This window comes from Saccopteryx bilineata, chromosome 5, assembly GCF_036850765.1.
Source record: "Saccopteryx bilineata isolate mSacBil1 chromosome 5, mSacBil1_pri_phased_curated, whole genome shotgun sequence".
NCBI lineage: Eukaryota > Metazoa > Chordata > Mammalia > Chiroptera > Emballonuridae > Saccopteryx > Saccopteryx bilineata.
The window spans coordinates 31,341,239-31,365,535 of NC_089494.1; the positions used below are offsets into that span (position 1 = coordinate 31,341,239).

At 38.6% G+C, this 24,297-nt stretch overlaps 1 protein-coding gene across 1 annotated transcript in view; it reads right to left on the reverse strand.

Moving 5' to 3' along the window:
* ICOS (inducible T cell costimulator) overlaps nt 1-23,554 on the reverse strand; it is a 75,775-nt gene extending 52,221 nt beyond the window's left edge. The window contains exon 1 of the mRNA XM_066280163.1: nt 23,423-23,554. Within this exon, the coding sequence (XP_066136260.1) occupies nt 23,423-23,477 (55 nt within the window). The 5' untranslated portion in view covers nt 23,478-23,554. The remainder of the gene's footprint in view (nt 1-23,422) is intronic.
* Nucleotides 23,555-24,297: the final 743 nt, after the last annotated feature.

Sequence of the window (24,297 nt, forward strand, 5' to 3'; positions counted from 1 at the left end):
TGTTTATTAATTATTTTTTTTAAGATTTTATTTATTCTTTATAGAGAGGGAAGAGATAGAGAGAGAGAGAGAAGGGGGGAGGAGCAGGAAGCATCAACTCCCATATGTGCCTTGACCAGGCAAGCCCAGGGTTTTGAACCGGCAACCTCAGCATTTCCAGGTCGACTCTTTATCCACTGCGCCACCACAGGTCAGGCCCAATGTTTATTAATTATTGCATTATTTTCCATACACACAACTGGAAAGCTACTTTTGCCCCACCCTGTACTGCTACGGTACCTCCTACTTCTTTGCAATCAATGAACAACTAAGGTGCTACAATGAAGAATTAATGTTTCTAAAATCCCTCCCTCCTGCCTCTCTGTCCCTATCTGTTCCTCTCTCTGTCTCTCTTGCTAAAAAAAAAAAAAAAAAAAAGCAACAGAATTCTCCTTTGATATTTGTGCGTGGGAATTTGTTGCCTTAGAGTAAGCGTAAAAATATCAAGTAGTCTGTGGAATGATTAAAAGAACACACACACACACACACACACACACACAAAGAAAACCAAATTGCTGAAATTTTAGAGAACTCAGCCTCAAAAATAGAATATCATGTGTGACAGAAACCCCATTAATGGAACCATCTGTTTGACTGTCTTATTTTAATCCCAAATTCCAGAGTTATTCATTTTTTTCTTTTCTTTCCTCCCTCCCCCCCCCCTTTTTTTTTAGTGAGGCTCCGTGTTCTTAACAATACAGTAAATTTAGAGGAGTGAGTTTTTCTTTCAAGTACATAAAATGGTAAGTTTTGCCTCATTCTTAAATGTGATGTTCATTACACCCCGTGCCCAGGAATTTTTCCAATGGACTACAACTTGATTTCAAAACACAAAAACTGGATTCTCTTCACAGACTCTTGCTGGCTCCAAACGCTGCGGAAGCAACAGTGCTTCTTCATCCAGAGGGTTTCTGGATTGGAACCCAAGCTTCTGGTTTTACTAGTTACTGGCCCGGATGGAAGGGACTGAATTTCGACGTTCAGTTTTCTCATCTGTAAAATGAAGATAATGCCACTACCAGCATCGTTCGTTTGTTGTGGGAATCAAATAACTCAGTACAAGTAAAGTTCTTCCACTAGTAATTGACATGGTTTATTTGTTCGGTAAGTCCTGTCTGCCTCTGGTGTTGCGGGGCGGGGAAACAGCGCCTGAGTTTTCACCCCTTATCTGCAAGTTGCTGCTCTAGCCTCCCACGCCAGTCGAAAGCCAATCAGTGGGCTGGGGATGCCTGTGTGAATCAAGGGGTGACCTGCGTGGTTAGCGGTCAAACCTCGAGCTGCCTTTTGGGGAGACCCTGAACTGAGCCTGTGGTGGTGGCGGTGAGGTTTTGTGACACCAGCTTTGTTGGTGGGTTGTGTTTTGAAACGATGCAGAAATTGATTACCTGTTTTTTGTGTGTTTTTTTTAAATCACTTTAAGCTTTCTCTTTCTTGACCTGTGAAACATGGTAAAAATTTTAAACTATTTCTTATGTGTGCTCAAAAGCTGAATATAAAAGGATGACTGATGGGAAATGTAAGAAAGAAGAAGAGTTGTGAAAGAAGCTAAAAGCAGAACTTGACATTATTTTTAGGTCTGAGGTGGAAAGTTGTATATATATGTATATGATCTCATAATGGGAAAGACTTCAATGAATCTTTCCTATCAAACTCCATCCATAACAATGGTAGAAGAGAGGGAAAAATTACTTTTGCCCAAATCATTTTCAAATTGACTGCCTTGTTGGATACATTTATCAATAGCTTCATATTGGCAGTGTTTGCCCTAAATACCCCCAGAATTTGATGCAATAATATCCTTCAAGGACATAACTTATCCAAGCCAGATTCTAGGAGTATTATCTTTGTGCAAAGAAAAAAAAAATAAGAAGAAAGACGATGTGCAGCACAACCTGAAAAACCCACCTCTCTGATCCAAGGAAGACATGGCAAATGTTTGCTCTATGAAGAATAGTTCCTTCCAGTTGCCCAGAATTTGAACCCAGAAATTGTTAAGTAACCTTAAAGGAATTGAAAAATATCCAGGAACTGTATTGTATATGCATGGGTCCTCTTTTTAATTTTTGATTGATTTTTTTTTTTTTTTTTTAGAGAGAGAGTAAGAGAGAAAGAAACACCAATTTGTGTTCCACTTATTTATGCATTCATTGGTTGGTTCTTTTATGTGTCCTGACAAGGATCAAACCCACAACCTTGGCATAGCTGAATGCTCTTACCAACGGAGCTACCCCGCCAGGGCCTACATGAGTCCTCTTTTGAAGATAACCAGAGGAAGCGGAAAGCCCAATGATTCAGAACCTGCATCCTGATTGGTCAGGTCTCAAAGTAAAGTCAGAAGCCAACAGTGATTGGTGGGTGAGAAGAGCCAGAACTTTGGCCAAAAGGTGGGAAATAAAAGAGGGAAATGTAAGAGGGAGCCGAGAAAGAACAGAGGCATGAGAAATAATGTGAAAGGGGGAGGGACAGGCAACAACCAGAGGAAGAGAGAACTGTGAAAAGAAAAACAGTCTTTCTAGAGAAAGATTGAATTAGGAAGTTGGTTTATCGAAACACCCCATTCTGCCTCCCAAGACTTAATTGTTTTCTTAGAGGTTTCTTTACGGCAGCACTTCTGAAACTGAGAATTGATCTACAACTCCCCAAATTTCAAATGTTTTTGTAGTCACTTGATGATTTGGGGAGATGAGTTTGGTTTTATGTTCCTGTTTTTGCTATGTCTCAGGGCCACTTGGGCTACAGTTATCTTTTGTTTGTTTGTTTGGTGTGTTTCAGGGAGTTACGGTTATGTTAATAATTGTATATTTATTAATTTTGTTCTTATATTTATATTTTTATTTAAAAATTAAAAAATAATAATTTCATAACACTAATTAAATGGAAAGCCAGTATTATTTTCCATAAATAAAAGGTGGTGGCAAAAATAAATGAACTAGAAACAGTTAATGCATAATTCTAGCCAGAGAGAGAAAGAGAGAGTTTAAGATTAGCAAATATTGGGGAGGTGTTAAGATATAAAGGCAGTAAATGAGACTTGATCCCTGATGTAATAAAAAAGAATGAAAGAAAACAGAAACGGGGGGAAATATTCTCACTCTGTGAGTCCATGTAATTTAATGAAATGTCCAAGTACCACCTAAAGTCATTCTTTCTCACACCCATCTTAAAACTACAGGTGTTTTGTCTTCTTTTCTCATGATTGGAAGGTGGTTGTGGATTTTGGGAAAGAAAACACAGCTTTTTCAGTGCATCCTGTCAAGGAGTTCATGATGTCTCTATGTCTTGTTACTGCTGATTTTGACTTTTATTTAACAACCGTAATTGAACATGGCTAAATAAACACTTTAATTGTGTAAGTTGCTTACAATATTGTTCTATTGGACAGTGCTAGTTGATATCAACAGAAAGTAATAAGTATGTGATTTAAAAGAACATGTTCATAACATACATAAATTTAATTGTTTTTATAGACAGTTTTGACATATTTTACCTTTTAATATTAATAACAACTAACATTTATAGAGAACCTACTCTATGCCAGATTCTTTTGTAAATACTTCCTTCCATTAAATTACAATATTTAATCTCATCTGATATGGAGATGCCATCATTATCCATGCTATGCAGCCAAGGAGCTTGAACAGCAAAGAGATTGTAAATTGCACAGGGTCCCTTGGCTTGTTAGGTGGCAGATTCAGAATTGGAACAGAAGGAGAGAATTCCAGAGCCAATGTTTATAACCACTATACTTTTTATTAAAGCCACGGAGTCAGTTAAATCAAATCTCACAACTCAAGCTTTCTTAACAGTAAATTCTGTTGTAGCTCTTCTCTCTTTTTCTACATGGCAGAAAGTAGGAGAATTGACAGTTAAGCTTCTATGCACTGTGCTAAGAATTCAACACACATTATCTCATTTGATGCTTAGAGCAGTTCCATTTTACAAATAAGAAAACTGACTCAAGAAAATAGCAACTGTCAGAGTCTGGGATTCACACATTTTACTCATTCTCTGTTATGCTCATTCTCCAGTTGGCTCAACTGCTTAAGTATTTCATTTTATCAGATTTCCATTTTTAATTTTAAAAAACTAGTGCTATACTCTAGGGATTATATCCATCAGCAGATTTTATGATAAAATATAACGACCCTGATATGCCTATTCAAGTGACCAAAAAGAGAAAATGATGTCACTTTAGTACAAAGTACAAAATTGGTTAGGCTCCAAGTATGTGAAACCTCCTCATGTATGTGAGGAATATAAGGTAACTCTTAATTAGCTAGAATGCCTAATTGAGAGCATCTGACCTATTTGAAATGATCTGGGATAATTTATTTTGCAAGTAGTACAAATACTTAGCATTCATAGCATAGAAAGTGATTTCAAAATGGAGCTGCCTGTGGTTGAATACAGAATCCGTTGTGTTCAAGGCCCACTCCAGTGGTTGAATGACAGATCTTTTTCAGTAAAAGAGTAGGACTAGGCATCACTTCCTAGGGCTATGCTGCTAAAGTGGAAACAGACAGAAATGAGGCCCAAATGGAATATTTCAATGACTCCTGAGCCCAAAGCAGAGCAATGCAGTTGGTTTTCGTTGTTCATTTGCATTGCCTTAGAAAAACTAATGAAGTGATTTAAAAAATTTCTCTGTAATTAAACATACTTGGAGTAGTTGGTGTAGCTCATGTAATTACTGGTGTTTAAAATTTTTTATTTCTGCTCGTTTCCTACTTTGAAGTCCCAGGATTCCTTTACGTCTCAGAGCCTTTTACAGTTCCCAAATATAGCCACTAGGGGGTGCTGCTGAATCATGCTTCACACAAAATTCCCAGCTTTACAATGCTTTTGTTTCTTTTCTGGGGAGGAAAACTCATTTCATAGTCATGTGTGCAGTACAGTGTAAGGAGCAAGAATTTAAAAAAAAAACAAAAAAAAATTTTTTAATACAGTCCCATAGTGCAAATTTTGTGAATTCCTGTTTTGCCATCAGAAGCAAGCAAATCTCAGCAAGAAGAAACCAATTATCTGATGTAGTGATACCCTGCCTTGAGTTTTTCTCTTAAAACAATTTTGTGTTTGGGCCCTGGCCGGTTGGCTCAGCGGTAGAGCGTCGGCCTAGCGTGCAGAGGACCCGGGTTCGATTCCCGGCCAGGGCACATAGGAGAAGCGCCCATTTGCTTCTCCACCCCTCTCCCTCTCCTTCCTCTCTGTCTCTCTCTTCCCCTCCCGCAGCCAAGGCTCCATTGGAGCAGAGATGGCCCGGGCGCTGGGGATGGCTCTGTGGCCTCTGCCTCAGGCGCTAGAGTGGCTCTGGTCGCAACATGGCGACGCCCAGGATGGGCAGAGCATCGCCCCCTGGTGGGCAGAGCGTCGCCCCATGGTGGGCGTGCCGGGTGGATCCCGGTCGGGCGCATGCGGGAGTCTGTCTGACTATCTCTCCCTGTTTCCAGCTTCAGAAAAATGCAAAAATAAAAACAAAAAAAAAAAAACAATTTTGTGTTTGCATTGAAGAAGATAACTGCCTATGCAATGTTTGTTTTGCTTTGCTTTGAGGGGTAATGAGAGAGCTTCCCCTCAGATATCTGAGAAGGAATCTGAGATACCCTTGGAGGACTGTATCTCCCAATGTGAGCAAAAAAGCCAGCTGAAATCGATATGTGCCCACTGGGCTCATCATGGTCCCATTGCCACACCTTTTAACTGCAAACACACTTTGTCATCTCCCTCATGAGTTTGTCTGAGCAGCAGTAAATCTGTCCCCCACAGAGCAGGATGAATAACTTGAAATAAAATATGCATATTCCTTCATGCAAGAATGAAACAAAAGGAGGTGGCAGAGGCTGCTGAGAACAGAGCATGGTCCCCATGTCCTCAGATAGGTCACGAACCGCTTGAAAAGAACGGACAATCAGGAAGCAGGTATGTCCCAACTCACTGAGAACACACATGCCGAAAGTCCATTGGCAGGCCCATGTTTGAAAGTGAGAGAACTATGAAGGACGCTTAGAGACCCGGGGCAGCCAATCAGACACATCCAATCCATAGGCTGGACTATAAGTAATAAGGGCAGAGGGAAACAGACTGTCCTGGCCTAAACTATATACCCCCACCACCGACCATACTTTACTTATTGTACTCTCAAAGCAATGCTTTAAGGTGGGTATTATTATCCTTGTTTTACAGATGCAGCTAGGGATTAGAAAGCTCATCAAAACTCGCCCCTACTCACACAGCCAGCAAATGGCAGAGATAAGCCAACTGGCTTCAAAGCTTGCGCCCTTTCACTTTACTGGCCTGTGCCTATCGAGTGTACCAGGCACTCTTCCAAGTGCGTCACCTGCATCATTTCATTTACACCCAAAATAGATGTAACAGGTAGGCACTGTTATTATTTCCATTTTTAAAATGAGGCATTTGAAGCATAGAGAGGTTAAGAAACTTGTCCAAAGTGAAAAACACAGTGACAAAGTCCTAGGGCCTGGATTGAACACCAGGCCATTGGCTCCCGATCTGTTGCTCAGAACCAAACCACCACCCAGGGTATCCACATGGCCCTTCAGCGAGTTCTCAGGCACTGGCTGAGTTATAAATTATCAGGCCAAAAGCGTGAGCCCAAAGGGAAAGAAAAAAGATTGTTCTCCCTGAGCCGGGCATGAGATGAACTCTTGTGTAGAGCCTATTATTTACCAGGTTCCAGGCTTAGTATTTATATATATATATATAAATGATATCCTTTGGTTCTCACAATAGTCCTGGGACAAAGAAATAACTATCCTCATGTTCAAATGAGAAATCATGTACCATAAAGTTTACCTAACCTACCCAAGGGCATGCAATGAAAAATACGCTAATAAATAGCAGAGGCAAGACTAAAATGTAACATCTGTGTAACTTGGAGCGGTTTCCATGAAGTATTGTTATATGAGCAAAGCGAACTCCAAAATAGTAGAGACCTTGCACAAATCATTATCAAGAAAACATGGTTGGCTATATCTTGCATTGTTAATCTAAGTTATAGGAGAAAATGTGGTAAGGATATAAAAAGTACGTACATCACACATTTCTGCATCTATGAATATTCTCCATGTGCGTAAGTAAATGTACACAAATAGTTATGAAATTTATATAAAAATTACAGTAAGTAAAACTAAATAATTTGAATTAATAGATATTTGATATGGTTCAATAGCCATATCTAATAAAAGTACTTAGTACAGTTTATTGTTATGAATGTGTTGTTTTTCTAATCCTAGATTGTTAACAGAAATAAAAAGTAAGCATTACATTTAGGATTAAGACTTTGGATGAATTCATATTAAAGTCAGGAACAAGGCTAGGAATCCAACTATTATTCTCTGTTACTCAACATTATTCTAGAAATTCTAATTAATGGAATAGACAAGAAAAAGAATTGAGAAGTAAAAGCATTAGAAAGACACAAACTTGTATGTGCTAATATACACATTACATCAGGGGTCAGGAACCTTTTTGGCTGAGAGAGCCATGAACGCCACATATTTTAAAATGTAATTCCATGAGAGCCATACAACGACCCGTGTACATTACACATTATCCAATAAAAATTTGGTGTTGTCCCGGAGGACAGCTGTGATTGGCTCCAGCCACCCACAACCATGAACATGAGTGGTAGGAAATGAATGGATTGTAATACATGAGAATGTTTTATATTTTTAATGTTATTATTTTTTTTTATTAAAGATTTCTCTGAGAGCCAGATGCAGCCATCAAAAGAGCCACAACTGGCTCACGAGCCATGGGTTCTCGATCACTGCATTACATTATATATTTGTTATAAACACATCAAAACAACAATGCCTTCACATGACATAGGGCCAACCCTATATACCATTTTTAAAATGGCAAAAATTAACATTGGTTTCATTTTAACTCTACTACATAACACCTACTAATTTCTCCTCCTCCAAGTCTCACTCTATTATGTTTCTCTAAACCATAAAATTACTATCTTCTTCTTTTCTCTACCCATAATCAACTCTCACTTTCCCCCTTGGTAGAAGAAAAATGACTCTCCCAAGACACAAACTAACTGACACTAACTTGTGAATGACCATTAAATTTTCCATGCTAAATCTCCCATACTGTTCCAAATGTGTACATGTATATACATTATTAATACACTTCATTTTAAATCTTTTTAATAAATATAAAAAATATTAATAAGGCATTTTATTCTTTAAAGAAATTTTAGATTCACAGAACAATTGAGTGGAAATTCTAGTTTTTATATTTAACTGTGTCCCCACACTTAGCCTACCCCACCATCAAAATCTTTTAAGATAGTGATACACTTGTTAAAATCAATTAACTCGTCTTGACACATTGTTCTCACCCAAAGTTCAGATTTATAGTAAAGTTCACTCTTGGTGCTGTACTTTCTATGGATTTTGACCAAGTATAATGACATGTATTAACCATTTCAGTATTATTATACAGAGTAGTTTCAATGCCCTACAAATCCTCTGTGCTATGTTTATTCAACCCTCTCTCTCCCCTAACCCGGAGCATCACTAATCTTTTTACTGCCTCTGTAGTTTTGCCTTTTCCAGAATGTTATGTAGTTTAAATAATACAGCATGTAGCCTTTTCAGATTGACTTCTTTCACTTCATAATAGAAACTTATATTTCCTCCATGTCTTCTTTAGCTGGATAGCTCATTTCTTTTTTAGTACGAAATAACTTCCATTGTCTGGATATCCACAATTTATTTACCCATTCAGCTACAGAAGTACAACTTGGTTGCTTCCATGTTTTGGCAATTATGAATAAAACTGCTATAAACATCTGTGTGCAGGCTTTTGTATAAACATAAGTTTTTGATTCATTTGAGTAAATAACAAGGAACATAATTGATGGATTATGTGGTAAGAATACTTTTAATTCTGTAAGAAACTGCCAAATGGTCTTCCAAGTGCCTGTGCCATTTTTCATTCCCACCAGCAATGAATGAAAGTTGCCTCGTGTCCTTGTCAGCATTACATGGTGTCACTGTTCTGGATGTAGGCTATTCTAATAAATATGTAGTGGTAACTCATTTTAATTTGCAGTTCCCTAATGACATATGTTGTTGAACATATATTCATTTGCTTATTTGCCATCTCTACACCTTCTTTGGTGAGATGTCTGCCCAAGTCTCTGCTCCATCTTTTAATCAGGTTCTTTTTTTTAATTGTTGAGTTTTAAGGCTTCTTTGCATATTTTGGATAACAATCATTTATCCAACGTGTCTTTGCAAATATTTTCTACCAGTCTGTGGCTTAGTCTTCTCATTCCCTTGACATTGTCTTTTACAAGCAGGAATTCTTCATTTTAATGAAGCGATCCAACTATCATTATCACTATCCTAGATGATCGATTATTTCTTTCATGGATTATGTCTTGAATGTTGTATCTAAGTCATTGCCATACCCAAGATCAGCTAAGTTTTTACCTACGTTATCCTCTATCAGTTTTATAGTTTTATATTTTGCAATTAGATCTGTGATCCATTTTGAGTTAATTTTTGTAAAGACTTTAAGTCTGTGTCTAGGTTTATTTTTTTCCATGGAGATGTCCAATTGTCCCAGTATCTTTGTTGAATAAATTATTTTTGCTTCATTGTATGGCCTTTGCTCCTTGGTCAAAGACCTTTTGATGACATTTGTGTGGGTCTTTTTATAGGCTCCCTTTTCTGTTCCATTGATCTACAGTCATGTGTTGATTAATGATGGATTTACCTTCTGAAAAATGTATCATTAGGGCAATTTTGGTATTGAGCAAACATCATAGAGTACTTATAGAAAACTAGTGGTATAGTCTACTATACACCTAAGCTATATGATATAACCTATTCCTCCTAAGCTACAAACCTGTACAGCATGTTACTGTACAATACAACACAAAATTAAATCAAGCACAAGAGAACATGATGCAATCAAGAAATTGTCTGGGTCAGCTGCCATTGTAGCACAGCATAGTGGTTCACAGAAAACTTTTTATAAGTTCAAAGAGTATACTCTGAAATAATGATAAAAAGTATAGTACAGCAAATACAAAACCAGTAGCATAGACATTTAGTATCATTATCAAGTATTATGTACTGAATATAATTGAAGCAATGTATTGTGCTATGACATTATAACGGCTATGATGTCATTAGACAATAAGACTTTTTTCAGCTTCATTATAATCTTATGGGACCACCGTGGTATATAGCATCCATTGTTGACCAAAAAGTTATGTGATGCATGACTGTATTTGTTTATTCTTTTACCAATAACACACTGTCTAATTACTGTAGCTTTATAATAAATCTTAAAGTCAGGTAGCATCAATTCTTTAACTTTTTTCTTTTCCTTCGGTATTAAGTTAGCCATTCTAGGTCTTTTGCCTTTTTATATAAACTTTAGAATTGGTTTGTCCATAGACACAAAACAAATTTCTGAGATGCTGACTGGGATTGCATTCAATCTATAGCTCGAGTTAGGAAGAGTCAATACCTTGACAATGTTGAGTCTATCTATCCATGAATATAGACTAGCTCACCATTTATATAACTCTCCTTTGATTTTTGTTCACCAGTTTTGTGCTTTACCTCATATAGATCTTGTACATATTTTATTAGATTTATACCTAAGTATTTCATTTGGGAGGCGCTAATGTAAATATTACTGTGCTCCCCTGCACTATAAACTTTTCCAGTGTTTCTCAGTTTCTCTTTTTTCCTCATAGATGGGACAGGATGGCTGGAGGACACTAGAGTTGGATAGTTCCTTCACCAAGCAACTACATGAAAGACTAGAGCAGATTTGAGTTTGGTACTTCTTTCCACCCAGATAAGTGAGGCTCTGACAAAACACCAGCAGATTAGGCTCTGGTGAAATAGTTTCTCCTGAGAGAAGAAGAGTAGAATGTTCTGGCATATTTTCAAATGGTTTCTTTTCCCATCCTACTATGAATCATGTGAATTTTCCTCCAAGATTCACTATGAGACCTAATAGAGCTCCTAGAGATAAAACACACAAAAAAATGTAGGGGCTTCTCTATAATTGGGTCTCCTAGAAGTTTTTAATTTTCTCAGTTTCCACACTGAGTCTCCAGCAATTCACCAGTTACATTGCAAATTTTCCTATTTAAAACTAAGAACTATATGAATCAATGCATAGATGGGACATAAAAATGAGACTTAGAGACATGGACAAGAATGTGATGGTAACAGGGCATGGGGTGGAGGGGTGGGGAAGGGGCAAGGAAGGAGAGGGAGGGAGTGGGGGGAGGGTAGGGGCACAAAGAAAACCAGATAGAAGGTGACGGAGGACGATTTGACTTTGAGTGAGGGGTATGCAGCATAATCAAAGGTCAAAATAATCTGGAGATGTTTTCTCGGAACATATGTACCCTGATTTATCAATGTCACTGCATTAAAATTAATAAAAATAATATTAAAAAAAAGAACTGGTTTTCACAGAGGGTTCTGCTCTTGTTAGTGTGATTCTCTGTATCTATCTGTTTCTCCAATTTTAGGGACAGCAGTTGGCTCTGTGATCTCAACTCTTGATTTATAATGGAATTTATAAAGAGCTGTTGAGTTTTTAGTTTGTTCAGATCCTTACTTGTATGATGGGATGGCAACTTCTAAGCTTCTTGCATGCTGAATCAGAAACCAGAAGTCTGTTTCTTTCTAGTTTTGAGGAAAATGCTTGATAAACTAAATGAAGTGATAATGAATAGAATTCCAGTCAATGAAGCAAAATTAATGTTAAAACATGCAGATACGGCCTAGCGTGCGGAGGACCCGGGTTCGATTCCCGTCCAGGGCACATAGGAGAAGTGCCCATTTGCTTCTCCACCCCTCCGCCGCGCCTTCCTCTCTGTCTCTCTCTTCCCCTCCCGCAGCCAAGGCTCCATTGGAGCAAAGATGGCCCAGGCGCTGGGGATGGCTCTGTGGCCTCTGCCCCAGGCGCTAGAGTGGCTCTGGTCGCAATATGGCGACACCCAGGAGGGTCGCAACATGGCGACGCCCAGGATGGGCAGAGCATCGCCCCCTGGTGGGCAGAGCGTCGCCCCCTGGTGGGCGTGCCGGGTGGATCCCAGTCGGGCGCATGCGAGAGTCTGTCTGACTGTCTCTCCCTGTTTCCAGCTTCAGAAAAATGCAAAAAAACAAACAACAAAAAAAAAACAAACATGCAGATAAATGTCAATTTGGACACTATTGTATTAGTCAAGTTTCTCCAGAGGAAAGAAGCAACTGCGTGTGTATGTGTGTGTGTGTGTGTATGTGGTGTGTGTATGAGAGAGAGAGAAAGAGAGAGAGAGAAAGAGAGAGAGAGAGAGAGAGAGAGAGAGAGAAAGAGATAGTCATGCAATTATGGAAGCTGATGAGCCCCAAGATTTGCAGTCAGCAAGCCAAACACACAGAAGAACTGATGGTGTAACTCCAATCCAAGTCCAGAGAACTGAAAACCAGGAAAGCTCACAGTATAATTCTGGTCCAAAGACCAGCAGGCTTTACACCCAGGAAGAGCTGATCTTTTCAATTCAAGTCTGAAGACAAGTAAAAGCCAATGTCTTAGTTCAAAAGCAGTCAGGCAAGCAAAAGGAATTCTCTCTTAATCAAGGGGTGGTCAGCCTTTTTGTTCCATTCATGTCTTCAACTGATTGAATAAGATCCTCACACGTTACGGAGAGCAATCTGCTTTACACAATCTACCAATTTAAGTTCTCACTCATTCAAAAACACCCTAACTAACACACTCAGAATGATGTTGTCCAGTATCTTAGCACCTAGGGCCTGGTCAAATTGACACATGAAATTAACCATCACAACTATATGGGAATAGGAAGAATTGTCCTTGCTGAGACTCTAGCTTCAGAATTAGCTCCTGGTTGTTCCTGCTTTCATAGCCTCTGCCTTTCCTGTGTCTCTGAACCCACAGATTATTTAAGAGCTCCAGGTGTTTTTTGAAGTGGGTTCTAGGGCAGCAGCAGCAACAGCAGGGAGGGACTGACAATGCTGGCTGTTGTGAAAGTGAATGATTTCTCCACACAAACGGAGTTGAAATAAGATCCAAAGAGTAAGTACATGGAACGTTAACATGTTCAGGGTGATAAGTAATGCACATATTCATACACATACACAAACTTGTGTACGTGTGTCTTTTACACATAACATAAATAATTACAAAAATTAAAGCCCAAACATATAGCAAAGGGAAATTAAAGAAAAAAAATTAAATCAGATTCTAATTAGCAGAGAGGGAAAAAATATATTTCCCACAAAAGGAATGAGAAAATCAGATGGCATTAGATTACTATGCCAATAACAATATGCCTTCAAAGTTCTAAAGGAAAATTATTTTTTTATTTTATTTTATTTTATTTTATTTTTTTGTATTTTTCTGAAGCTGGAAATGGGGAGAGACAGTCAGACAGACTCCCGCATGCACCCGACTGGGATCCACCCGGCACGCCCACCAGGGGGCCACGCTCTGCCCACCAGGGGGCGATGCTCTGCCCCTCCGGGCGTCGCTCTGTTGCGACCAGAGCTACTCTAGCGCCTGGGGCAGAGGCCAAGGAGCCATCCCCAGTGCCCGGGCCATCTTTGTTCCAATGGAGCTTTGGCTGCGGGAGGGGAAGAGAGAGACAGAGAGGAAGGAGAGGGGGAGGAGTGGAGAAGCAGATGGGCGCTTCTCCTGTGTGCCCTGGGAAAATTATTTTCAATCTACATACTTATAATCAAGTATAATTGCCAAATTAAAACTTTTTCAGACTTGCAAAGGGATCAAATATTTGCCTTATGCCCATCCTTTCTTAGGAATTTACGTGAGGGTATAATTTAAGAAAACAAAGGTATCTTCTCAATTTCCCCAGAGGTAAAAGAAGGGCCAAAGATCAGGCCTTTGACCTTTAAACTGCTCACTGCAGAGGCCAATACTCTAACACAAAGGTCTCAGGGCTAGGGGGTGACAAAGGAAGTGAGACAGACCCCAACTCCTGCCCCCACCTTAATGGGAGAAGCTTTGCTTGAAAGTACTTTTTATAACGGATTTCTATGGAAGGTTTTATTTAAAGAAATATTTCTGCAGCTTTGAATCATTCAGAAGCCTCTAGACTAGGCAACCTCAAAAGTCCCCCAGCTTCTAACACTTCACAAATCAGTGAACACAATTAAGTTTGATCAAACACCACCATTTGTTGAAATGTGGAATGCCAGAGTTCCGTTTTGCAAACTAAATCATTGCATCCTTCACCAAAAATGAAAAGGCTTTCAGAGATGTGCCACAATTTCTCTCACGCTACTTGAATCTTTCTCTTTGGTGTTTATTTTATTCAGAGCAGAAATCCTGAGGAAGACAGTTTGATGATACAGAAAGCCTATAGGTGAGAAATCCTTACGGCATTACCTTAAGCAAGGCCGTTAACATCTGCGAATCTTCACTCCGTTCCTTGCACAGAGTTAGAGAACATTTTCTTAGCTCAAAAAGGACAAAACAGAATGCCATTCAGAGCAAGATTCTAAGTCCAATGTTATGAAAATGTGTAACTTTTTAGATAAAGAATATATTAGAAAATACTTAACTTTTTATTTCCCTATGCTGAAGACAGAAAAAGCACTTCAGGCTTTCCAAAACTGTTGTTGGCTTGCGTGCATAAGGTTTGTCAGATTTTATTATTATGAACAAGATAATCATGAAATACTTCAAGTCAACAGAACATTGAAAATGAATAGTTCAAACTCTAGATACTGCATTTTAGTTGTTGTCACTTTATCGGTTAAGGCACACATTTTTAAGCCTGTAGGTCAGTACTGATTTATAGACCTTCCTTTAAAAACTTGGAAAGCTCAACATGTAGTGATGTAAAAATCAAGCAGGAATTTTGGGTGGGCTATCAAAATGTTTTATAATTAGACAGCGGGAATGATTCTCCAGAGGTTATCAGGTCAAGCTTAATGTCTGAAACCTGTCCAGCATTCCACAGGGACAGAAACTCCAAACTGGATCTCAGAAGGCAGTTCCAAGGTTAAAAACCGCTTCATTTCATGAATTCCTTCCTGTTGCTCAACCAAATGCTCAACGATTTTAATCCTGCTCTTCCTATTTTAATAACTAAAAAATATTTAAGGTCCATGCCCTTCACATGACAACTTCTCTATTTTTGAGGAATGATATGAAGACTCAAAGTTGAGTAATCTCAAACCTTTCAAGCTATTTTTTTCCCACCCAAACGTTTTCTTAGTTCATAACAGACAAAAGAGTTCAGAAGACAAGCTTGTTAGATAAACTAAAACAGGAAAAGAAAAAGGAAGAAGAGACCAAGAAAGACTGGAGATACAGTTAAGGTGAAGCTAGGAAGAGCTCTAAAACATATGCAGTAAACACAGCTAATGTAGTTTCCACATATGGTTTCTAGACTCTTGAATTTGACAAAGTAAATTTTCAAAAGTAAATTGATTAAACAGTAGAGAACTTTATTAGCTTTTGCTTTGCCAGGTAATAAAATTAAATAAATAAAATTTTCAAAACAACAAAGATCATAGTATAAACTACCAGACAAATTCATAGAAAGACTATATTCTCAAAATAAAAGCTGTTCTTTAAATGGAATTAAAAGTGCACTATGTGAATCATGTTTTTCTCATCTAACTTCAGACAAGTGAAACTTGGACAAAAAAAAAAAATACTCTTCCTTCTAGGTCTGTCTTTTGAAAACCACTAGACTACTCCATTGTAAGTATGAAATTAAACAGAAAAGCCCAGGATGCTGCATGCAGAGCACGCTTTCATAGTGCTACATAGAAAGCACCTTGTCATAGAAGACTCTGAAGAGTCTTCTTACAATGCCCATCAGAAAGTGATTATGTTTTCCAAAAGAAGCAACCTACTAACCTTCACCATGCTTTCAGTAGATACAATGGATTTTTGTATATTGGTCTTATATCCTGCAGACTTGAACTTGTATAACAGTACTAATAGTTTCTTCTGGAGTCTTTAGGTTTTCTCTATATATATGATTGTGTCATTCACAAAACAGAGTTTCATTTCTTCTTTTTCAATCTGGGTACTTCTATTTCTTTTTCTTCCTTAAATTCTCTGGCTAAAATGTTCAGTACAATGTGAATTAGAAGGAGTAAGAAGAAATATCCTTGTCTTGTTCCTGTTATTTGGGGGAAAGTTTTTGGTCTTTCACTATTGACTGTGATGTTAGCTAGGGTTTTTCATAGATGACCCTTATCAGGTTGAGGAAGCTCCCTTTTCTTGTTAGTTTAAGTGTTTTTTATCATGAAAGATATTAGATTTTGTCAAATGCCTCTTCTGCATCTATTGAGACAATCTTTTATTCCATTAATATGGTTCATTATATTGATTAATTTTTGTATTTTGGACCAAATTTGCACCCTTAGGACAAATCTCATTTAATCCCAGTATGTAATCCTTCCTATGTACTGGTGAATTCAATTTGCTATTACTTTGTTAAAAATTTTACAACTCTATTTGTAAGGGATATTGGTCTGTACTTTCTTTTTTTGTGTGATATTTTTGTCTGATTTTGGTGTTTGGGTAATACTGACCTCATAAAATGGGTTAGAAAATGTTCTTTGGAGAGACACTGAAGCAGGAAACAATAAGCAGAAGCAATAGAAAGAAGCTGTACCTTTTTAAACAAATAGCTGGCAGTAGGCACTTTGTAGACTATACATAACCAAAAGTATTTTCAGAAAATTTTTTTTTACATATTGTAGATACAAGATACAGGCTAGACAAAAGAAAATAACCATTGTAGCATATAAAATGGCCAATTTTGGTTTATTCTTAATGGGAAAAAAACTTGTTTAATTTTAAATTATTTCTTAAATATAAATATGCTCATCGGCCTTGGCTGGTTGGCTCAGTGATAGAGTGTTGGCCTAGCGTGCAGGAGTCCCAGGTTCGATTCCCGGCCAGAGCACACAGGAGAGGCGCTCATCTGCTTCTCCACCCCTCCCCTTCTCCTTCCTCTCTGTTTCTCTCTTCCCCTCCCACAGCCGAGGCTCCATTGGAGCAAAGTTGGCCCGGGCACTGAGGATCGCTATGTGGCCTCTGCCTCAGGCGCTAGAGTGGCTCTGGTTGCAACAGAGCAATGCCCCAGATGGGCAGAGCATCGCCCCCTGGTGGGCGTACTGGGTGGACCCCGGTCGGGTGCATGCAAGAGTCTGTCTGACTGCCTCCCTGTTTCCAACTTCAGAAAAAAAAAATATGCTCATTAATTATATAGAAAAAAATGTTTAAAATTTTCATTTCATAGTCATAGTTCAGTTGTTTTCAATCAATCTTTGTAACATTGTTAATTCTCCCTTATTATCTTGTCCTTTTTTCATTTTTAGTAATAGTAAAATATAGTTGGACATATAACTACACAGCCAAAGCCTACATTTTTTAGTTACCCTTGCACTTAAGTGTACTCATGAGACTGGCTAGGTTCTGGCCAACAGGAAGTAAGAGAAAGTGATGTACAACTTATAGGTCACAGATTTAAAAATATAGGAATATCCTCTTCCTTATTTTTATTTGCTAGAATGTGGAAGTCATGGTGGAAGTAAGTGCAGCTATCATAGGCCACAAAAAGGAAGCTATATGTTGAGTATGGTAGAGCAAGAAGGACCCCAACATCATTGATCATCTTGAATTTCTTCATTAAGACCATTAAGTGAGGGAGAGAGATTTTCTTTTTTTTTTTTTTTCTTCTTTTCCAAGTGAGATAGAAAAACAAACTCCCACATGTACCGTGACTGGGATCCATCTGGCAATCCCCCATCTAGGGCCAATGCTCTGTCTGTCTGGGGCCATGCTTGCAACTGAGCTATTTTTAGCACCTGAGGCAGAGGCTCCACCAAGCATCCTCAGTGCCCTGGGCTCATGTGCTCAAATCAAACCAATCAAGCCATGGCTGCGGGAGGGGAAGAGAGAGGGAGAGAGAGAGAAAGAAGGAGTAGAGGTGGAGAAGCAGATGGTCACTTCTCCTGTGTGCTCTGAACATCAAACCTAAGACATCCACATACCAGGCCAATGCTCTACCACTGAGCCAACTGGCCAGGGTCAAGAGAAATTTTCATATTGTTTGATCGACTGCTATTTTGGCCTTTCTTACAGCAGCCAAATGAGTATCCCAACCATTACAATCTTTGTCTAAAATTCCAGGTTTAAAAAAAATAAAACAGCACCTTAAGAATTGTTGAAAACTGGTATTTTTATCTAACAGCCTTCAGATTTTGATTATAGTTACAATATTGGTATTACAGAATAAATGAACAAAAAAAGCAAGTAAATAATATTCTTTACTGAATGTTGCTCTGATAGAGATTTATTTATTTTATAATTTTGGCCATTTATTTCTCTCTTTTCACTCAGTCTTGAACGTGCATCAGTCAAGACCTTTCTCCTCACCCTTCCACCAAAACTGATGTTTTCAGGATCAATAATTACCTCGTGTCATGAAATTCTATGGGTAATACTGAGCCCTCATTGTACTCATCTACTAACATCTAACACATTTGTATATGTTCTCCTCTTTGAAACATTTCATTTAGTTTACAGAACCCCTCACTCTCCTGGATTTCCTACATCCTGAGTAGCTTTTCTTTCTTACTGCATGTTATTGGAGTGCTGCTCAGTCCTTGGAAATCTCTAGTCGATCTACATTCACTTCCTTAGTGATCCTACCCAGTCTCATAGCTTTAATACCATGCAGATATCACCACTCTTAAGTTTTTTTCCAGCCTACCCTGTGTGAGTCCTATGAGGACAGGAACCCTTGTCTGCTTCTTTCCTGGTACATTTCAATGCCTAGAACTGGACTTGCCATCTGTCAGTGCAGCAAATAAATATTTATTAAATGAATTAATAAATAACTAAAAGCTGCTTTGCTTTATAAATAATCTCTTTAAAGTGCTTGATATTTACTTCCCTCTTGAAAGTCTTATTAGAGGGCAGGGAAAACAGTATCCTTGCTCAATATACAGAGCATGTGTAGAATACATTTCAACTACAAATTTCTCATGGCATAGCTAGGCTGTCTTGTTGTCACTATTCTTGGCCAGCTACGCAGACTCTGTGATGACGAAGTCTTCAGTTGGTTCTAAGAATTTATAGCACTGCAGAATAAGGAATGATACGCCAAAGTCAATAATAGTTTTAAAGAAAATGAATGCTTATTAGTATTCAACTCTTTATGTCTGTGAATTCTAATCTCTAAGACAAACTCTTCTAGGGTCATAAACAATGCTCAAAGATCAACACTTTCAAAGGGTATTTACAGTGTCTTATTTGCTTCTAGGCATATTTAACAACCAATTATACTGAGTGGGATACAAAGATCTCAGAAAAGAGCTCATGTGCCTAATTAGAAATATTATCAGTTAAATGCAGGCTCAGTTAGTCCTAGAACAACCCAGACTTAGGCAAAACTAAACCAGGACTGAAATTAGCTTTTCCCCTTAAAAACCATGATAGTAGTGTGCACAAGTTTGTTGAATGGTCTCTGAGTGAGCAGCTCAGATGGGCGATTCTTTGTATAGCTTTGCATGTGTCAGCATGTTTATATATGTGTGAGAGTGTGTGCCTAAGAGAGCATGTTGATGTCTCTGTTCTAAAATACTTTCTTCAAATTTCCAGAGGAAAAAGCAGAGCTAATCGTTACCTGAAAATCTGTTTATAAACAGAGAAAGCATGGCTCTGGCCAGTTGGCTCAGCGATAGAGCGTCGGCCTGGTGTGCAGGAGTCCCGGGTTCGATTCTTGGCCAGGGCACACAGGAGAAGCACCCGTCTGCTTCTCCACCCCTCCCCCTCTCCTTCCTCTCTGTCTCTCTCTTCCCCTCCCGCGGCGGGGCTCCATTGGAGCGAAGATGGCCCCGGCACTGAGGATGGCTCTGTGGCCTCTGCCTCAGGTGCTGGAGTGGCTCTGGGTGCAGCAGGGCGACTCCCCAGAGGGGCAGAGCATCGCCCCCTGGTGGGTGTGCCGGGTGGATCCCAGTCGGGCGCATGCGGGAGTCTGTCTGACTGCCTCCCCGTTTCCAGCTTTGGAAATATTGGAAAAAAAAATTAAAAGACAAAAAAGTTATCTTAAAAAAATAAATAAATAAATAAACAGAGAAAGCAGAACATTCAGGAGACATACTTTCCATCTGGAAAACTAATTCTCAGAAAGAATATCTTCAGATCTTGGACTTGGCAGATCATTGCCAGTGCCTCAGTTTGGCAGTGCAGACTCACCCCCACACCAGAGAGAGGTGGAGAGGCTAAGAAGAGGTACTGTTGTGAACTCAATTGGCTGCCAATACAACCAACATCTATTTCTCCCTTCTTCCTTCTTACAGACTGTTCAGATATTCAACCCTGCCCTCCATGCAACTCAGGGGATAGTTGACACCATTCTCAAATCTAGAGGTAGATTGTAATCCATCTAAGCTAAGGGCCAGCAAACTATTGCTGTAAAGGGCCAGATAATAAATATATTAGGGTTTTTAACTACATAAGACCCTGTCATATATTCTTTGTTTTGCATATTTATTTTTTATAACTTTTTTAAAATGTAAAAACCTTTTTTAGGTTATGGGTTTTATAAAAATAGGCCACAGGCTGAGTTTGACCCATAGGCTATAATTTGCCAAACTTCTGTCTAACCCACAATAACACTTTATGCCCCTTGTCAGTAGCTACTATTGACGAGGGCATGTGATCTAATTCTAGCCAATGAGATGTAAGAGAAAATCTACTGAAGGCTTTAAGTGAAGTTCCCTCATCTCTTTTGTTCCCAAGATGCTACTGCAACCATATTACCATATGAACCAATACAAGGAGACAGAGACAGAAGGCCACAGGTAGAAACAAGATATAGACACTTAAATGCACTAGTGTTTTCAGTAACCTGTAGTCCAAAGCCTACGTTCTAATCAGTCCAGATGATAATGAATTCTGGGCAGATGAGGGGAAGAACAAAGGGAATCCTTGGAAAGATAAGAAGTCAGATACCGTTTCCACACATTTCCTAGGAGATTCCCTATCTTTCCCTTTATTCTCATCAACTCCCTCTCAGATTTCATTTTATAAAGATAATTTGAATGAATATTGATCATTGTAGTTTTATAAACCATAGAATCAGTGATTAAAGTGACATTAAAGATAAGCTAATACAATTTCTTCATATAGTGGATAAATAAGTTGAACCACAGAGAGAAGTAACTTGTCCCTAATCATGCAACTAGTTGGTGGCAAAGATGGGATTAAAAACCATGTCTCAAATTCAAGTTTTCATACTAAAACAAGTGATCCAAGCTCTAAACCCTAAGACTATAAACCCTAACAGGGTTTATCATGAAAATCTAAAAATCAAGATTCTCATTGCAACCTAAAGAGGTAAATATAACCATTAGGATGAGAGAGAGAGAGAGAAAGAGAGAGGGAGAGAATATCAGGAATTAGCTCACACCATTATGGAGGCTGAAAATCCCAAGATTTGTAGTCAACAGCTGGAGACTCAAAAGAGCCCATGTGTAGTTTCGGTCTAAACACTGGCAGGATTCAGACCCAGGAAGAGTTGATGTTTCAGTTCAAGTTCTAAAGCAGGAAAAAAAAACAAAAACAAAACACAATGTCCCCAGTCGAGTCAATCAGACAGGAGGAGTTCTTTCTTACTGACAGGAAGGTCAGCCTTTTTCCTAGTAAAGCCTTCAACTGATTGAATGAGGCCCACCCACATTAAAGAGGGTAATCTTCTTTACTCTACCAATTTAAATGTTGCCTTCATCTGGAAATACACATTCAGAATAACATTTGGCCCAATATCTGAGCAACCATGACCCAGACAAGTTGACACAAAATTAACCATCACAATCTGTCACCACTGAATTTCTGGGATTTCTAGGTCTGGGTAAAAGAGAGACAGAGGTGCACACACAGACCCCAGCACATCTATCTTTGACGATCGCCCCTGACTCATAAGCTTTGGAGGATCATGGTATCAGAGGAAGAAGAGGTGCTTCCTTTCTGAGTCTATTTTTTTGGAGCTAGAGAAAAGGTGGATAAACTAGTGTTAAAAATAATAACCTCTTTTACAGTAGAATTTGAAATATAAATCCTGACATTTAAGAATAAAATGGAAGTGTAATAAAAAGGTAAGATGTGGTTTTAGAGAAATGTATTCTTAAATCGCAAGGATTTTAGAAAGGCAGGTAGTTTTATGAGAATAGAATTATGTGGGTTTTCTAGAAAGCGAGGGTCCTCAAGTTTTGATGACAAGAGCCATTTTTCATTTCCCCAAAGTCTTGTGCTCTCACAGTATCAGTGTCATACAGCAACAAAGGGAGACAGCTATAACATAAAATAGAGTGGAGAAAGGGGCTCTTCCTTACTGACTGAAATTTTGGCAAACCACAGAGCTCTCTGCTTATATACTGCTCACAAAAATTAGGGGATATTTCAAAATGAATATGAAGCTATAAAATATTCCCTAATTTTTGTGAGCAGTGTAGACATAAGGAACTTAGAGCTCCATTCTGAAAAGATTAAAGACACATGGTTGAGATTAATTGGTGTTGACACTTAACACTTTGAAAATATTCAACAAAACAAAGAAACAGAAGAAAATATAAAAAGGAGCTCTATAGAAGTTACAAAGAGTAATAAGTATACAAGAAAAGAATAAAAGTCACATCAGCAGTTTCTAATGGGAAGTGAAAGACAGATGAGGAACTCACTATCTAAAGAAATCAAGAGAGGCCCCATGAAAATGAAGGTTCCATTCATAGTCTTAAATAAAATGTTCTCTGAAATTTTTGAGTGATGAACAGGAATGATTTTTAGGCAAAGTACATTTTGCAGTTTCATTGCCTGGATTACATGGCTTAGAGAGAGTCTAATCAGAGGCAGGAAGGAAGCTTGGCCATTATTTGAGAATGTGATTCTATGGCTCGTGCCAGCACAGATCTTAGGAAGAACACCCAATAAGACCACAAATGTAACACACCTGAGCAGCAATATCCTGTTTTTTAAAAAATTAAAGAGAGGTCGGTTAATTATCACACTTTAGAGATCAAATCTGGTTCCACCCTTCTAGGCCGACAACATTTTCTACCAAATAAGTATTCGGCAACCTCCCCAAAAAGGGTACATGTGACCGCTATCCCACCTGAGAATTCATCTCTTCACTTTCTGCCAGAGCAAAAACATGGGGTAGGAGGTATCTAATTCTTGAGGCCACAGGACTGGCACACTGTTAGCCTGCCTTCCTTCAGAACTGTGGCAAACGGTAGAAAGATTAGAAACAACATATTTGAAATTGGGCTATAAAATAAGTCAAAGAGCCCAAAGTAAAAAATGCTCAATATCTACTTACCATCCAGGCCATTGTCAAGGAACGGAATTGCTATCAGCTTAGCAGAGTTAGCCATTCAGGATCGTCCCCTCCGCGCAACCTCACCACCTCCACCACTGGCGCGTCCCTCCAGGGAGCAGCAGGAGGGAACCGCAGGCTCTAAGCAAAGGGAACGGAATGGATGAGGAGGGGGAGGAAAGTACGGGTGAGGGGCGGTCAGGAATCTTGCCTGATGACTTTCCAAGCCATATTAATACAGAAAAATAGGTATTATATATTAACTCAGGAAATAAAAATGAAATTCTTTACAATAATTAAATGCTGTGGTGTTTGGGGACATGACTATATAAATTGTATATGATTTTAAAAAAAATCTTTTATGATCTGACCACTTAAAATTAAAATTACTGACAAACCCAAAGGCATTACTACACTGAATCCACACAATAACATTGGGGAGGGGTGGGGGGATAGGTACAATTAACTTCTCTGTTCTTTATAAAAGAAAGGAAAGTAGGTCTCAGAAATCAATCAAACTGTCAAGCAGTCATTTAAAGGCCTGGCTGGGAGGTAAGGCTGACCCCGATTCCAGTGGGCTCGGTTTGTTCCTCCACCTGCCATTATACTTCTCTTCAAAATTGAGAAAAAGAAGAGAAAAGAGAGAAAAAAAATTCAGAAACTTTAAAAGACATTTGTTTCATTTCATGTAGCCTTTTTGTTTGTTTTTTGCCTAGAATTTTGAAATCTTGTAGGAAAGTGCCAGACATATTGTAAATAATAGTAGGAAATATGCACATGTGTAAGCAATCAAGTGTTAATGCTATCCTGCATTTTTTAACAACCCCTGAAATAGCTGCTTATCTACCAATTTTTCTTTTTCCAAGGTCAAAAGTACA